Below are 18,064 nucleotides of genomic sequence, written 5' to 3' on the forward strand. Positions count from 1 at the left end.
CTAAATTGCTCCGGTCATTAGTATGAATAAGTATGTAAATGGATAAAGATAAAGAAGCAAACACAAGATGTAACTGGTTCACCCAGATTAGCTACGTCTACGGAGTAGAGGAGTTCTCATTAATTGTGAAGGGTTTACACAAGTACATAGGTTCAAGCTCTCTTTTAGTGAGTACAAGTGAATGATTTAGTACAAATGACATTAGGAAATATTGTGGGAGAATGATCTCCTTTTATAGAAGAGAGTTTCTAGCTTTGTTCTGACATTGATACGTGTCGTGTTGTGATTGGCTTCTGATGTTGACAGGTGTCACACTGTGATTGGCTTCTGATATCGACACGTGTCGCGTTGTGATTGGCCTCCTGGTTGGAGGGAAACTCTTATGGGTCCTTGATGGTATAACGTTGACCGGTACTCGGTAGTTTCGGGATTGATCAAGCATGGTACAAACAATTATAATTTAGTAAGTGCAAAAGGAAGGTACTAGAATATTAATGTCTACAAAGTTCGGATAGTGCCCTTAGCTTTCTGATGCCTATATATAGACACCAACCCTTAACCTTGTCTACTCACAAAGTATTTGGTTTCTCAAGATACTTCACTCACAAGTCTCAACCAACACATTACACTAAAGAATCACATTGATCTCAAGAACAATCTTAACCAACGCACATTGAGTTTTTCAAGTTTGAATATGGCCAGCACTAGGGTCATTGGTGCTGCATTCTTGGTTTTGCTGCTTGTGGAGCTCTCCTTTGCTGCTAGACCGTTAAAGGTCAATGGGGGTGGTAGTGGCGGCGGCGGCGGCGGTGGAGGTGGTGGAGGGGGTGGTTCAGCCTCTGGGTTCGGGTCTGGGTATGGTTCGGGGCGTGGGTATGGGGGTGGTTCAGGGTATGGTATTGAAGGTGGAGGCGGAGGCGGTGGAGGTGAAGGAGGCGGCGGTGGTGGTGGACACGGTGGTTCTGGGTCTGGATATGGGTCCGGTAGTGGTTCTGGTTATGGGTCTGGTGGTGGGAAAGGAAGAGGTGGAGGTGGAGGAGGCAGCGGTGGTGGTGGTGGGGGAGGAGGTGGTGAAGGCTCGAGTACAGGAAGTGGGTCAGGTTATGGAAGTGGAAGTGGAAGTGGCTATGGTAGCGGAGGTGGCAAGGGCGGTGGTGGTGGGGGCGGCGGAGGAGGTGGTGGTGGTGGTGGTGGCGGTGGTGGTGGAAGCGGCCATGGTGGTGGTAGTGGCTCTGGTTACGGGGAGGGTTATGGGTCTGGATATGGTGAAGGAGGTGGGAATGATTCACCATGAACATGATCACATTAATTACATGAACTATTCCATTGTTAGATAATTTACCATCTTTGTCCATTCGTAACTGAAATAAAATGCTCAGCTTCAACATCACTTTATGAATACGTGGTCGTGGACATGTCACCCTTCGATATTAATCACATTGTCACTCCTACCATGCTATTAATACAAAAGCTCTATTTTCTTTTGATAAACTTATTAGACTAGATTCTACTTATCTTGAATGTTTTTGTTGTTTGTAAAACTACTATTGTAAATATCTTTAAAATATTTACGCGGTAAATAGTTCTGATAAATAAAATCTTTCTCTTTAATAGGATTTTTCTCTTCAACTCCATTCCGCCCTGAATGAAAATATTGTTTGTCATACATTATGCATGAAACGTTTGGTTAGGTTTTGAGACCGTTTGATTGGTAAGTTGGATTGGTGCCTACCCTATTAGATACACACTTTAAAATGCGTAAAGCACGAACCATGCAACGACAAAATAATTTAAAAATACAATAATAAAGCACCTCCTTCATAAAAATGTGTACGCAACATATTTGTCGGAATAAAGCTTGCATATCACGAGTGTATTTTTTCTCCCGACCTAACTCTTACCCAGGATAGCTTGAATAACTGGGAATGATTTGCTGCCAACGAAACAGCAGTAGGTCACCTCTACATGCACTCAAAAATCAAAATCTCACAAAAACCATTGCGGAACCAAAACATAAAAACGCACAAGACCCACGTCCACCTTATAAACTTATGACCACGCATAAGCATGGTTTCTATAATAATAATAATAATAATAACAATAACTCAAGTATATGAGGTTTCACAATCTCTCTTAAAGAAATTTCGTCCGAGGAATTTGTTAGGCCTTGTATTCTAACTTCAAACGTGACACTAAACTTTCTAACAGTTCACCCTATCTTAATATGCAGAACTTCAACATATCTGACAATACTCTTTTCTATCTATGATCATGCTCACACATGAATACATGGGATTTATATAGTAATTAGCATGGTAATTTGATTGTATTCTCTTCACTAAAATCTAAATAAATGACTTTTATAATGGACAATTCTAGGAGATACCGATCTTACAGAGTAGTACTACAAACCATGAAAGATCAGTTATCTTCCAAAACTGACTTGATTGCTCAAGTAATCTTCTCAATTTTCACCAATGCAATAGTAATAAAAAATCACCAACTAGGGTAAGCTCAAGGAAATTCTTCGACATCAACAATCCCCATTTTTAATGTCAATTTTTTCTACAAATACTCACTTTATATATATATCAACCATAAAATCTTTTATCTTACGCAATATGTCACAATACTAGTTCGAGGCAAAAAAAATCTTTCAAATATTATGTCATCAATATTTTTATTTTTTTTGCCACATTCTCAAGGGATTTCAACTTAGTTTTAATGCTCTTCCAAGTAATTTCGTCAATCCATACATGCATTGCTGTCCATAATATTTAAACTCTTTGTGAACCACTAATCACATACTAAGAAGCTAAAACTTATCTATCGCTTTATGACATCAGTCTAAAACTAATTTCACGATACCACTGAACAACCAATATTTCAAATTATCACTTTTCTAATCCTCTACTAACTAACAATGTTAACCCATAATAATTTTCAAGGATTAAAATCTTACAACAATCCTACGATGACTTCACCTGATCTACTTCTACTATCCCATTGAATTCCACATTAACATTGATAATTTTATTTCTTAAACCTACAAAGCAAACACCCTATATAATATATCAAGGTACTGGAGTTCTTCTATTTGAGTAAAGTACACAAATTTCATACATAATTCTTGCCTACATAATTACTTTGATCATCGAATTCAACACTCTCCAAACTTTTCATAATATTGAAACTATTAATTAAGCCTTGAAGATAGTAATGGCAAAAAGAAAGTATATTGACCCTACTTCTCTTCTATTAAATATGAGCTTAGCCTCACAATGGGAAGGGGGGTTAATAGACTAACAATAATGTGGTTCAAATTCACTTTTGGCGAGAACCAAACCTAAGACCTCTCACTTATAAGTAAAAAAAGAATACCATTATACCGTAGTACTAAGTGGTTGAGCTTGTACATATAACCAATCATTATACTTCAAACAACTCTAAGAGACAGTTAGTTTGCATCATATGTCCTACATTTATTTTAGGACAGAGCTGATTACTGAAACAAAATCTATCAACTCAAAAGCCTCATGATTTTAATACCTCTACGTCGCGCAAAGTATTTTTTTTTTTAAATATGTATTTCCCTTTTGCTTATGAACTAATTCGATCAACGAATTAAAACATTTACACAAGTGGATACCACAAAGGAAAAAGGCAATGCAAGAACCCCAAAAGAAAAGCAAAAGGAAAAAAAAAACAAAAACACTTTGCGCGACGTAGGTACCCCTACGTCGTGCAAAACAGCTTCACGCGACGAAGACATACGTCGCGCAAAGCCGTTTTGCGCGATGAAGGTAAACCTACGTCGCGCAAAACAGCTTTGCGCGATGCCAGTCTATGTCGCGCAAAGTGTCGTTGCACAAACATGTTTTTGTACTAGTGCCGTTATAAATCACCAGTCTTATTTCACAATCATAATTTGTGTACCTAGCTACAACAACAACAACAACAAAGCCTTTTCCCACTAAGTGGGGTCGGCTATATGAATCCTAGAACGCCATTGCGCTCATTTGTGTCATGTCCTTCGTTAGATCCAAGTACTCAAGTCTTTTCTTAGGGTCTCTTCCAAAGTTTTCCTAGGTCTTCCTCTACTCCTTCGGCCCCGAACCTCTGTCCCGTAGTCACATTTTCGAACCGGAGCGTCAGTAGGCCTTCTTTGCACATGTCCAAACCACCGGGACCGATTTTCTCTCATATTTTCTTCAATTTTGGCTACTCCTACTTTACCTCGGATATCCTAATTCCCAATCTTATCCTTTCTCGTGTGCCCATACATCCCACGAAGCATCCTCATCTCCGCTACACCCATTTTGTGTACGTTGATGCTTCACCGCCCAACATTCTGTGCCATACAACATCGCTGGCCTTATTGCCGTCCTATAAAATTTTCCCTTGAGCTTCAGTGGCCTACGACGGTCACACAACACGCCGGATGCACTCTTACACTTCATCCATCCAGCTTGTATTCTATGGTTGAGATCTCCATCTAATTCTCCGTTCTCTTGCAAGATAGATCCTAGGTAGCGAAAACGGTCACTTTTTGTGATCTTCGCTAGATTGCTCCGGTCATTAGTGTGGATAAGTATATAAATTGATAGAGATAGGAAAGCAAACACAAGATGTACGTGGTTCACCCAGATTGGCTACGTCCACGGAATAGAGGAGTTCTCATTAATTGTGAAGGGTTTACACAAGTACATAGGTTCAAGCTCTCCTTTAGTGAGTACAAGTGAATGATTTAATACAAATGACATTAGGAAAAATTGTGGGAGAATGATCTCGTAGCCACGAAACTTCTAAGTACCGGAGTGTGGTATCGTCTTGACTTGCCTTATCTGTCTCATAGGTAGATGTGGCATCTTCTCTGGAAGTACTCTTCCTCCATCCAGGGGTGGTATCTGTAACTGGTGGAGATGCACAAGGTAATGTATCAATTTCACTTGAAGCTTACTTGTAGTTTCATGCTTGGTCAAGCGAGATACAAACCATGTAGTAGGAGTCCCCCAAGTCGCCGAGCTGGGGGATCTGCTGAAAGAGGTGACAGACAAGGTAAGCAATCAGAGCTCCGGCTGATTGTTCACATTCTCCCTATCTTGCAGGCAGCATGAAGGATAAAGAGAAGAAAAATGAGGAGAGATGATATGGGATACTTTTGCTTTTGAAGAAGTAACTTTCCACAGGCTTATTCTTGAACTGGGCTGGAGGGTTTTCTGGTTTCCTCCAGAGTATAAGGCCGACTGAAGAATTTGAGGGTCAAAACAAGTCCATCAAATCTAGAGTACGTTCGACCCTGCTGATATGGGATACTTTTGCTTTTGATAGAGTAGTGGATGTATCGGCACGTGTGCTGTTACGCTTGTCTCCACATGCTTCCTTGTATCCTTCTCACTTGCCCTATCTGTTCCTCAGGCAGATGCGGTATCTTCCCTGGAAGCATAAGATGTTGAAGATGAGTACTCGAGAGCAATGCCAGGTAAGTAATCAGGTAAGGGGTTCCAGGCAGTCAGTTCCTGGCTGGAAGCTTGATTCCAAGTGCTGACTGATTGCTCTCTTTCTCCTTGTCTTGCAGGTAAGAACAAGGCCAAAGGAAAAGACAGGGAAAAAGCATGATATGGGATACTCTTGCTTTTAACCCTGATGATATGAGATATTCTTGCTCTAGTATAGCTTGTTTACAGAGGTATTATCGGGGGGAAAAAAAGCTGAATATTTCGAAAGGCTTTGTTGGGAGTGCCCTCTCAGATAAGAGAAAGGGTTGAGCATTTTTGCAGGTCTGCCTGTCCGTTAGGGATGGAAGTCGACATATATAGGAGTCTCCCTAACATCAAGTAATAATGCTATTCCTTTACCCTGCTTGGTTATAGCACGGTAGTGGGAGCTGCCAGCTTCACATGTTTTAACTCTGTCAGAGCACTTTGAAAAAGTGGTTTGTGGTATCTGGAAAGCTGATGTTGCGTGTGAAGATTACAGACCTGTCAGGGGTCTGGCTCTCGAGATTCGGAAAACGATGCCTCTTCGATTTTTGAGAAAGCAATCCTGCTGGGGGTCTGGCTCTCGAGATTCGGAGAGCGGTGTCTCTTCGATTTTTGAGAAAGTAATCATGTTGGGAGTCTGTCTCTCGAGATTCGGAGGACGGTGCCTCTTCGATTTTGGAGCAAGCAATCTTGTTGGGAGTGTTTTCTCGAATGAGAGTAAAGGTTGGGCATGTTTGCTAGTCTACCTTGCCACGAAGCACAGAGGTTGACACACAGGGACTTTCCAATTATCCAGCAGTGGTACTGTTCCTTTACCCTCTCTTCGATTTTTGAGAAAGTAATCATGTTGGGAGTCTGGCTCTCGAGATTCGGAGGGCGGTGCCTCTTCGATTTTGGAGCAAGCAATCTTGTTAGGAGTGTTTTCTCGAATGTGAGTAAAGGTTGGGCATGTTTGCTAGTCTACCTTGCCACGAAGCACAGAGGTTGACACACCGGGACTTTCCAATTATCCAGCAGTGGTATTGTTCCTTTACCCTTGTGGGTAATAATATGGTAGCTAGACCTTCAAAATTTATGTGTCTAAACTTTGTTAGTGTTGTTTCTTTGCAATTCTTTTACCCTTCTTGGTCAGAGCGGTGTAGTGGGAGCTGCAAGCTTCACGTGTCTCAACTTTGTCAGAGAACTTTGACAAAGTTATCTGTGGTACCCATGAGCTACTGTTGCGTGTGGGAAGTGGGTGATTGAACAGTACGATTCATGTGCTTTCTACTTCGCCAGAAATCTTCGACAGAATGCCCATAATTTCCGCAAAGCTGAGTGTGCGTGTGACAGGTGCTGACAAGGCTGAAAAAGTAGGTGCCTCTTCGATTTCTGAAATCGGCCCTCGTGGTCTCTGAGCAGCCCAGCTTTTGAGAAAGCAAGCCTCTTCGATTTCTGAGATCGGCCTTTGTGGTCTTTGAGCAGCCCAGCTTTTGAGAATCTCTGAGCAGCCCAGCTTTTGAGAAAGCAAACGCCTCTTCGATTTCTTCGCAGGCGCCTCTTCGATTTCTGAAGCTTCGTCGAGTGCAGATTTTTATAGGGGCTGACATTAAGTTCCAAAGCACACTTGAATATCCACCAGTAGAAGCTCCATTCTTGCACTTCTAAGATCTTGATTTGTCCGACCTCTTCTCTCTTCAACACCTTTGAAAATGTCTGGCCCCTCCGACCGTCGTTTTGACTTGAACCTTGTTGAAGAGGCAGCCCCGTCTTCTCCAGACAACATATGGCGCCCATCCTTCGTCTCCCCTACTGGTCCTCTTACCGTTGGGGATTCCGTGATGAAGAATGATATGACCGCTGCGGTAGTGGCCAGGAACCTTCTCACTCCCAAAGATAACAGACTACTTTCCAAACGGTCTGATGAGTTGTCTGTTAAGGATTCTCTGGCTCTCAGTGTTCAGTGTGCAGGTTCTGTGTCTAATATGGCCCAACGCCTATTTGCTCGAACCCGCCAAGTTGAATCATTGGCGGCTGAAGTGATGAGTCTCAAACAGGAGATTAGAGGGCTCAAGCATGAGAATAAACAGTTGCACCGGCTCGCACATGACTATGCTACAAACATGAAGAGGAAGCTTGACCAGATGAAGGAATCTGATGGTCAGGTTTTACTTGATCATCAGAGATTTGTGGGTTTGTTCCAAAGGCATTTATTGCCTTCGTCTTCTGGGGCTGTACCGCGTAATGAAGCTCCAAATGATCAATCTCTGATGCCTCCTCCTTCTAGGGTTTTGTCCAATACTGAGGCTCCGAATGATCCCCCTCCGGTGCCTTCTCTTTCTGGGGCTCTACCGACTGCTGAGACTTCTCCTAAGCAACCTTTGTGAAGGCTCCCTCTTGTTTGTTTATTTTGACTCAAGTATATGTACATATTTGTAACTTATCGGGGATATCAATAAATAAGCTTTCCTTCATTTCAACGTATTGTGTTAAATACACGAAAGCCTTCTTCGCTAAGTTCTTTGAATTTTCTTTTGTTGAAGCTTGTATGTTGAAGCTTTGTGAGTGGAGCATATAGGTTGAGGTAGTGTTCCCTTAATTTCCCGAGTGAGGAAAACTTCTCGGTTGGAGACTTGGAAAATCCAAGTCACTGAGTGGGATCGGCTATATGAATCTTAGAACGCCATTGTGTTCTGTCCTGTGTCATGTCCTCCGTTAGATCCAAGTACTCTAAGTCTTTTCTTAGGGTCTCTTCCAAAGTTTTCCTAGGTCTTCCTCTGCCCCTTCGGCCCTGAACCTCTGTCCCATAGTCGCATCTTCTAATCGGAGCGTCAGTAAGCCTTCTTTGCACATGTCCAAACCACCGTAACCGATTTTCTCTATCTTTCCTTCAATTTCGGCTACTCCTACTTTACCCCGGATATCCTCATTCCTAATCTTATCCTTTCTCGTGTGCCCACACATCCAACGAAGCATCCTCATCTCCGCTACCCCCATTTTGTGTACGTGTTGATGCTTCACCGCCCAACATTCTGTGCCATACAGTATCGCCGGCCTTATTGCCGTCCTATAAAATTTTCCCTTGAGCTTCAGTGGCATACGACGGTCACACAACACGCCGGATGCACTCTTCCACTTCATCCATCCAGCTTGTATTCTATGGTTGAGATCTCCATCTAATTCTCCGTTCTTTTGCAAGATAGATCCTAGGTAACGAAAACGGTCGCTCTTTGGTATTTCTTGATCTCCGATCCTCACCCCTAACTCGTTTTGGCCTCCATTTGCACTGAACTTGCACTCCATATATTTTGTCTTTGATCGGCTTAGGCGAAGACCTTTAGATTCCAACACTTCTCTCCAAAGGTTAAGCTTTGCATTTACCCCTTCCTGAGTTTCATCTATCAACACTATATCGTCTGCAAAAAGCATACACCAAGGAATATCACCTTGAATATGTCCTGTTAACTCATCCATTACCAACGCAAAAAGGTAAGGACTTAAGGATGAGCCTTGATGTAATCCTACAGTTATGGGAAAGCTTTCGGTTTGTCCTTCATGAGTTCTTACGGCAGTCTTTGCTCCTTCATACATATCCTGTATAGCTTGGATATATGCTACTCGTACTCCTTTCTTCTCTAAAATCCTCCAAAGAATGTCTCTTGGGACCCTATCATACGCTTTTTCCAAATCTATAAAGACCATGTGTAAATCCTTTTTCCCATCTCTATATCTTTCCATCAATCTTCGTAAGAGATAGATTGCCTCCATGGTTGAGCGCCCTGGCATGAACCCGAATTGGTTGTCCGAAACCCGTGTCTCTTGCCTCAATCTATGCTCAATGACTCTTTCCCAGAGCTTCATTGTATGACTCATTAGCTTAATTCCCCTATAGTTTATGCAATTTTGTACATCGCCCTTATTCTTGTAGATAGGCACCAAAGTGCTCATTCGCCACTCATTCGGCATCTTCTTCGTTTTCAAAATCCTATTGAAAAGGTCAGTGAGCCATGTTATACCTGTCTCTCCCAAAACTTTCCACACTTCGATTGGTATATCGTCTGGGCCTACTGCTTTTCTATGCTTCATCTTCTTCAAAGCTACACCCACTTCTTCCTTCCGGATTCTACGATAAAAAGAATAGTTTCTACACTCTTCTGAGTTACTCAACTCCCCTAAAGAAGCACTCCTTTCATGTCCTTCATTGAAAAGATTATGAAAATAACCTTTCCATCTGTCTTTAACCGCGTTCTCTGTAGCAAGAACCTTTCCATCCTCATCCTTGATGCACCTCACTTGGTTTAGGTCCTTTGTCTTCTTTTCCCTTGCTCTAGCTAGTTTATAGATATCCAACTCTCCTTCTTTGGTATCTAGTCGCTTATACATATCGTCATAAGCCGCTAACTTAGCTTCTCTCACAGCTTTCTTCGCCTCTTGCTTCGCTTTTCTATACCTTTCACCATTTTCATCGGTCCTATCCTTGTATAAGGCTTTACAACATTGCTTCTTAGCCTTCACCTTTGCTTGTACCTCCTCATTCCACCACCAAGATTCCTTTTGGTGTGGGGCAAAGCCCTTGGACTCTCCTAATACCTCTTTTGCTACTTTTCGGATACAACTAGCGTTTCGGTTATATTTAGCGGAATTGACATATCCCGAATCACTATCTCGTTCTTACAAGCCTTTTTTGTTCGCAAGCACGAACTCCACCATTTCTAGGATTAGGTTGCATATCTAGCCTGGCTCGATTGCCCACGTACTATATGCTCTAGCACATGAATCAAACCTACGTAGTCCTCTCCCGCCTACAACCCGTAGTATTGAACCATAGGGAGAGATATTTGTGTAGGGTGCGAGGACGAAATTCGTTACGGCGGGGACTTGGAATGGCAATTTGGAACTCATACATTAACCTTCTTCTCAAGGCCTCTATATATAGCAGTCAATTTAGGGTTAAAATGTGGGATGGTGACCACTAATCTGCGTGCAGAATTTAACTCACTAATTAAATGGTGACCACTAGTGACAAAAGCATCCCCTATACTATATATTTCGAAGTTACGTCCCTCTTATTTTTTTAGGCTCAGCAATACACTGATAAGAGGAAGCAACATAAAATCTGTAGTTCTACGTACTCGAGCTACAAGCCTTGGCGCATTGCGCGAGGGGGAGGGTTTTAACCCGGGACGCAGGAGAACAAATTTTCCATTATCAAACTTGATTTCAGACAACACCTACAGATTCAGAAGTTACAACTGTATAAATTAAGAAATAAAGCTAATCATTCTCTTTAGTCAATAAATAATTGCTTTCTTCAACATTTTCCCTTTTGAAAATACAGGTCATCTCACATAAAGTCCCTATAAAATATAAATTGCTTCTCCAGACAAAAAGAAATTTTTTCCTGTTCTTGCTTCCTACCACAGCATTCAGATTTTCTCACCAAATTATCATACTCTGAGAATGTAAGTGGACACACTTCAATACCAGAAAATGTATAAGACTTAATTCGGGCAGCTCCACCACGAGATTCTCAGAGAAAAATGAGTTCTGATGCTCGGAAAGTTAATCCATTGCCCTCTCGGATGCATAGGATACTTTCTGCATTATCATGGACTCAGCAGCACGGATTGCCCTCTGTGACCCCGTGATTGTCACCTTCCTGCAGAACAAGACACATGATGGAAAGTTATGATTTGGAGATGGTCACTCGGAGGAGAAGATTAATGATACCATGATTTACAATACCTGTCAGTAGTTCCAGACATGAAGTCACCCCTATCAGATATCTTTATCTTGGCTCCACTACCCTGCCAAACGAAAGTGCTCTGGTTAGAGTTTCTGCATATGTTATGAAGCTAAAAGATATTAAGGTGGTATTTATAAAACCTGACTAATCTCCATTATGGTCCTTCCACCACGACCAAGAACCAACCCAATATGCTCGTCCGCTACGCCAATTGTGACCGAGTTACTCCAATCCTCCTGGAAAACAACAGAATGTTTATAGTCAAGAAAAAAACAAGAACATAAACATATAGATAGCATGACAATTATGCACTTGCTATCAAACGACAAGCTACCATTCCATTCCATGTTTTAACCATCATGGAAATAAGGTTCATGCAGCATTTTCTACTTCCAAACAGACTAACAGCCCCCAAAAGAACCATTTGACATGTTTTCAAGCACATCCACTGTCCCGTGTATAACTTTTGTAAAACTTAATGTGAATTCTGAAATATTATCCCACGCCAACACTAACAAGTCTAGAAAATGAAAACTTACTAAGCATATCTGTTCAAATTATATCACAAGTCCCTGAACGTCTATTAATTTAAAATCAGATAATAACTTAGTGGGCAAAGGATGAACCTTAGCATTCTGAAATTTTCCTCCAGTCCCATTTGGTGGTCCATAGCTCATTGCATTGTATGCTGCTGTTGCAACAGAAGGAAGCACATATGCATATTGAATACCATGAAAACCCAAGAAGAAAACACCTTTAAGTTCAGTTGGAGTGAACTTACTAGGATTCAAATCTCACCATAATAATTTTGTAGAGTCTAATCTAGGCAATTATATGAAATTATGCAACCATACTATGAAACAAATGGCCATCCAGAACCTCTATTCAGAAGCACAGAATTTTAGTATTAAAGAATTTCATTTGATTATCAGTTGTCAAAAAATTGTTATAAATAAAGCATGTGCAGAACCAGACCCTACAGGGATACCTCCCTCCTAAAATCCACCTACTTCCCAAGGGCTTGTCCTGGTGCAAACCCAGGTCGTTCCCGTCAATTGCCTAGAAAATAAATAAAGAGATATTTGGATCCTGGTCCCTGAGTCCAAATTTATTAGCTGTGTCCAATAACATTTTAAGTGTGGTTTAACTAGAAGAGTCAAATGCACGCACATAGAGCAAACCAAGGAAAAAAGAAGTCACAAACATGGCATTCTATTTCACACACACAAGAATATCAACTTAAAGAAGTTTAGAACCTTTTTCACAGAAACTAAAATAACGTCTCTTTCATTCTACTCTGTAACAATTTATTTTATATCAGAATACATTTAATAGAAATTGATCTCTCTTATTTTCCATTTCAGTTTTTTAAATCCATTTCAATATTATAAGCAATGGAAAATGGTAGGAAATGCCTTTTCTACACAATTGGTTTTCTAGTGATAACACACTTAAAACTATGCATATTCTTTTATTAGTTATGATATTTTTTTTTCCCTACGTGGGGAAATGAAGATCAAAATTGGAACTTCTATTGTTTAGAATAGGATGGGGACACCGATTTGTCTACTTCCCAGAAAAGTTCATTTTACGTCTAAAATGTTTTACGCTGTAAAATATTTTGCACAAAAATTAATGGAATGTATAAAAATCTCTCACTATTTGAAACCAAGCTAATGGATCACATTTCAAGGTGAAGCAAAAATACAATAAGAAAGACCTCTATAACCTCAATAAATAATGTTCACTACACTACATTTGAATCGTATGCGCACACAAACACACTAAGTTCTATATAAATTACGAATTTTTTTAATTTTTAATTTTAATTTTAATTTTAATTTTATTTATTTATTTACTTTTAGAAAGCAATGAATTAAGAATATGATCATAAGCAGACACACCTGGATATGAAAATGGGGCATTCATAGACTGAGCATAATGCGAGTCTTCAGATAACTTAGAAACAATTAAATCAACTGCTCGCATCTGTTCATCCAGACTTCCTGTTACCGTCACCAGCCGATCATTCAACCCAAAATAATTATTGTCCTGTGGTGATATTTTAATTCCAGCTTGTGATTCTTCAATAAATGACCTGGTCAACGGAAATCTTAAATGTTAGCAACTTTTTTAATTATTTGTTGGGTGACATACATACAAATGAGGACCCTAAACATATAATTGAAAAGCATTGAAACTTTCATCAACTATGAGTTAAAAGTATCAGTTTGAAAACCTTAACCAACAAAAAGACTTCAGTGTTCAATAACACTTTCATGAAGAGTAACTACGGAATCTCAACAGGGCATAAGCATGGGCCATGGCTTTTCCCATGTAAAGAGAAGCCTAAACCCAGCTATCTCATGAAACAAACAAACGACAAGATAAACAGGAAGGGGAAATTAATTGCCAAAACCTCCACTTAATAGAATTGCCAATGCAGACTCCTAGTCACTGCACATATTGCTTTTCTTTTCATAAAAAGCTGTATCCTCGATATAATATATATCTTATAATCTAGCAAATTGTGTATCTCTGCTACCTGTCTACTCAACATCTATAAACTTCTCTACTTAGGTCATGATATCCTTCAAATCTGAATAGCTGAACAAGACAATCTTTCTTTTTTGGGCAACAGCTGAACAAGATAATCAAGTATATCATCTGAAACAACTTTTTAGATATGACAGGACTCCAACAATAGGACGTATGAAACAGCCTCAAGCAGAACAATTCCATGTATCAAATAATGCTTCCCCATCTTCAGTGATGCATCTTGAGTCTATGCAATCATGTTAGTAATCAATTTTGCCAATAGACTTTATACAACAGCCCACCAGGCATCATGTCAACTCCAGATGACAACACACATATCATTTTTCAAATCATGAAACCTCTTACTCAATGATTATGTTAGTGAGCAGAAACCCAACATTAAGGAGCTGACTCCCCCCCCCCCCCCCCCAAAAAAAAAACAAAAATAATATTCACATCTGAACAATTTTATTATTGTAAATCCACCAATTTAGAAAAAACCTTACTCTGATATCCAAATTTGTTTATACTCGCCTTTTCTTGCATTTCTAGGTTTTTTCAAGTATCCTAGCTATGTCCATAGTGAAGTAAGAACATGCTTCAGAGAAGTACAAACACCAGAGAGTATGAGTTTATTTTGTTATTATTATTGAAGGGAACCACAAAACAAAAAAGTACTTAGTTTTACAAACGAGAACTCAGATTTTATGTTATATAAGCATGTCAAGAATGAGTTATGATACTAAAAAATCCATGAAGTTGTGTCCTTACTTTATGGTAGACCCTCCTTTCCCAATTATGCCACCACAAGAACTATTTGGAACAACTAATCTCAGCTTTGTTCTTGGTTCCACTTCTTCAGTTTCTTCAGAATGAAGCTGACCAACACAGGAAAAGCACAATTAGCACCAGAAAAATCTAGTTTACTTTACTAATAGTTTAAAACCTATAAATTGTAAACCTGCATCAGAAAAAGTACCTCACTCAGTAACTTAGCAAGAACAAGGTCCACAGCCTTGACTATTTCATTAATTGTTCCAGAAATCATAATAATCCTATCAGTTGTTCCGGGGAAAAACTCATGATTGCGCGACAACTGAATTCTTGCTCCAGATTGCGATTGAAAATCAGTGATTGTTGCACCACCCTTTCCAATAACAGAACCAGCTGCAGCATTTGACACCAGAAACCTAACATATGTAGGCTTCTCCGCAGAATCTGGAACAAGCAAAATAGAAAAAAACTACTGCATAAGTACAATGAGGCAGGTTTATTACATTTCCGACTACATATTCGAGTTAACTTGTGTTTGGGAAATCATTGGTTCAAATCATAACAGCAATACTACACATACAAAAACGACTTGAAAAGATTAAATATCAAGAGCTCAAACAGAAACAGCCTAAGCAGAAGTAAAGCAAAGGAACACCTGTGAGCAGTTTACAGTAGCTAAGCTCACCCTCTTCGCCTTTGCTTAAATTTGTTCCATTGTATAGAGTGAGTTAAAAGTATAAAACTAAGCAGTGCCCTAGTCTATTATCCACAGAGGATCTATTACATAGAAGCTAATATAAAAAAGCATTTGGTCAATTACCAAATTGAGTATTTATTGGATTTATTTAGCAATAATGTACAGGCATTTGATATTATAACCAAATCAACACAGAAGTACCGAGAGAAAACCGTTGGCCTGGAAATCACAAGACAATTCCAACATACAGTAATTAACAAGCATGTCTGAAAATAAGGCAATTCCACACGCCCTCGTGAAAATCCAATAATTTCTAAAGACGCCATTTAGTAGTTGAATAGGAGGAGAAACAAATGATTAAAACCGAAGGCATTTCAGACTTACGGAACTCAGATCCTGCTTGAGCTTTCACTCTTCAACACACATGCAACAAAGTCCTATTTATGCCGTAAATAACGATTACACGAAATTCCCTCACATCGGCTATCAGTTCAGACCACGAAATTATTCAAATTAGTTTCCCAACCAAATCCAACATGTTTAAACGTAATTCACAACCTTATTTTCCTTCAATTGGAATCCCCTAACATTTTCTCAGCAAACAACCCGATTGTCAGGCTTAGGACTAGGGTTAGGGTTTCAGTTTACAGAGAACAAAGGAATTAACTTGAAGGAAGCTGACATTGCCATAATTGCACAACTCCACCGAACAATTAAAGTATAAAAACAAGAGAAATCACCACTATATACACATTTCACAGACATGTAATAGAAAGACAATAGAGAGAGAGAAAGTGGATCAGATCAGAGAAGGAGAGAGTGAGAGAAAGAAAGAGATACCCGAACCCGGTGATTTGGGCGGCGGCGGCGGCGGCGATGAGCGCCTCCGTGGGGCCTCCGGTGACGACATGTAGGAGGACTCAGTGGACTCCATTGTCTTCTTCCTTCAGAGAATAAGATAGAGAGAGAATGGAGAGAGAGAGAGAGAGAGAGAGAGAGAGAGAGAGAGAGAGATTCTAGAGCATGCGCAGAATTGGAAGTGGGATTGAAGCTTGCAGAGAAGGTGTTTGATGAAATTGTTGAGAGAGAAAGCAAAACGTGAGATTTGTGAGTGCTTTGGTTTTTCGCTGTGAATCTGTCTGGGGAAGGGAACCTATCTCTTCACTCTTCTGCCTGCTACCCACCTGGTCCTCACCTACTTATCCATCTCCCTCTCTCTCTCTCTCTCTCTCTCTCTCTCTCTCTCCTCTTCTTTGTTCTGTTTTGGCCGTCAGAACCGCCTCCAAAGTCCTTATTTTGTAATTTTAAACTCTTTTGGTTTTTTCCGATCGGATGGATCAGGGCCGTTGAGGTAGTCAACTTCTGGGTGGTGGTACGCGAGATGAAGGGTCAGGATCTGAGTTATGATATTAGGAAGGGATTGATTGGGGATAGGTTTTGATGCTCACCGCCCTCTCGCACGTTTTTGGTTCCCATGCCCAACTATACAAATCGCGTTTGTACAACATTTTTACCATGACCAAAAGTACAATACAACTATTTACTCAAGATATTTGTTCTCTGTTCACACTTAGGTTAGTTTGGTTTCGCTATGTTTTTGAAAATAAAAAATAAAAAAATCTGTGAGAATTGATCGCTATAAAATAAAGTTATTGAATGTTTGATAAATTTTTTTTTGTAAAAGTATTTTTAATAAGAAAATAATGTTTGAGTGTTTGATAAACTTTTATATAAATTACTGTGAATGTGTTAAATGATTGAAAAAAAATATGGTATTTAATGCGATATAATAATTATCAAAAAAAATAGGGAAGTGTTGGCACTTCAAAAATCACATTCTATACTCCTCACAAATGTATTTTTCTTTCCAAATATAAGAAGTTTGAAGTGTATAATAAGATTTTTGGAACGCCAATAATAATTTCCAAAAAATAATGCAGGGACAATAAACGTAATTTTGTAAAATATGTGGGGTATACTTGTCATTTGCAAATTGGCACTAATTACTATGCTTTGAAAAAAAAAACATTCTTTTAGAAGCATGGTAGACTCTACTTCTGTTTTTCTATGTTTTCTGATGTCAATGGCAGCAACTTTTTTTGTTTTACCAAACACATTTGATGTTCCATATTTTTCTATTATCTTTTCTTTTAAGCACCAAAGTCTCAAACCAGTACTTAGTATTATGGTCTAGTGATATTCATCCTCACTTGTAAATGAGATGTCTTATGTTCAATTATCGGCACAGGTAAATTTGAACCACATTATTATGACAAACTCATTGTAAGCCTTAACTCACTTCTCTACTTAATTTAATGCGTATAAATTTGTTACCAAATAAGCCACACCTTTATAGCCATCACAAGCTTAGTCATATTAAGGGATATCCTCCCATTTATAGCCATCATAATCTATCCACCATGGTCTATGTAAAATTTGTTACCAAATAAGCCACGACTGTAAACATAATCTTAATTAATCATATTGCTGAACTCATGTAAACGATTAAATATCAAAAGAATAAGGCCAAATCAGATAAAGAGTACTCGTGGTCATAAGGTAGTCGGATAATAACCCATGTGATAAAAAAAATTCAGATAAATACCCTTGTGGTAAAATATGTTAGGATTTGTGCCCCAAACTTAACCTTCGTTCTTCCTCTGTTAGTCTGCATGTGAGTTTCTTCGTCCAAACCAATGCGCTCTCTCTCCCCCTTTGGACCTCTGATTCGCCTTAATCATTGAACACAATTGTATCAAATTCTTGCATTCCAACCCAAAACCCAGTTTCCACTGCCTCTTGAGATTGACGGCGATCACCCAAGATAGAAAGGAACGCTCTCCAAAT

General features: G+C 39.6%; 2 protein-coding genes across 3 annotated transcripts; one reads left to right on the top strand and one right to left on the bottom strand.

Moving 5' to 3' along the window:
• The first annotated feature begins 553 nt into the window (after positions 1-553).
• LOC126628163 (putative glycine-rich cell wall structural protein 1) lies at positions 554-1,491 on the top strand. Its single transcript, XM_050297757.1, has one exon. The coding sequence runs from the start codon at positions 695-697 to the stop codon at positions 1,292-1,294; it is 600 nt and encodes a 199-aa protein (XP_050153714.1). The 5' UTR covers positions 554-694; the 3' UTR covers positions 1,295-1,491.
• A 9,157-nt stretch (positions 1,492-10,648) lies between these two features.
• On the bottom strand, positions 10,649-16,480 carry LOC126628161 (protein BTR1-like). 2 transcript variants are annotated; one of them, XM_050297755.1, is made up of 8 exons: positions 16,058-16,480; positions 14,726-14,964; positions 14,518-14,624; positions 13,113-13,306; positions 11,835-11,896; positions 11,349-11,444; positions 11,208-11,269; positions 10,649-11,121 (listed from the first exon to the last, which is right to left on the bottom strand). In XM_050297755.1, exons 1-8 carry the CDS (start codon positions 16,149-16,151, stop codon positions 11,025-11,027), a joined length of 951 nt encoding a protein of 316 aa, XP_050153712.1. In that variant the 5' UTR covers positions 16,152-16,480; the 3' UTR covers positions 10,649-11,024. The 2 variants fall into 2 exon arrangements, with proteins under 2 accessions (XP_050153712.1, XP_050153711.1); XM_050297754.1 differs by having other exon boundaries at positions 11,835-11,899; positions 16,058-16,478.
• Positions 16,481-18,064: the final 1,584 nt, after the last annotated feature.

Source organism: Malus sylvestris, chromosome 7 (genome assembly GCF_916048215.2).
Source record: "Malus sylvestris chromosome 7, drMalSylv7.2, whole genome shotgun sequence".
In the NCBI taxonomy this organism is placed as follows: Eukaryota; Viridiplantae; Streptophyta; class Magnoliopsida; order Rosales; family Rosaceae; genus Malus; species Malus sylvestris.

What these genes read in the sequence shown, in the direction of transcription:
- LOC126628163 (XM_050297757.1), top strand. Translation starts at nt 695, where the DNA reads ATGGCCAGCACTAGGGTCATTGGTGCTGCATTCTTGGTTTTGCTGCTT.
- LOC126628161 (XM_050297754.1), bottom strand. Translation starts at nt 16,151, where the DNA reads ATGGAGTCCACTGAGTCCTCCTACATGTCGTCACCGGAGGCCCCACGG. An exon ending in CCATAATGGAGATTAGTCAG is followed by an intron (nt 11,270 to 11,348) that starts GTTTTATAAATA and finishes TTCGTTTGGCAG; the next exon opens with GGTAGTGGAGCCAAGATAAA. An exon ending in ATGTCTGGAACTACTGACAG is followed by an intron (nt 11,122 to 11,207) that starts GTATTGTAAATC and finishes CTTGTTCTGCAG; the next exon opens with GAAGGTGACAATCACGGGGT.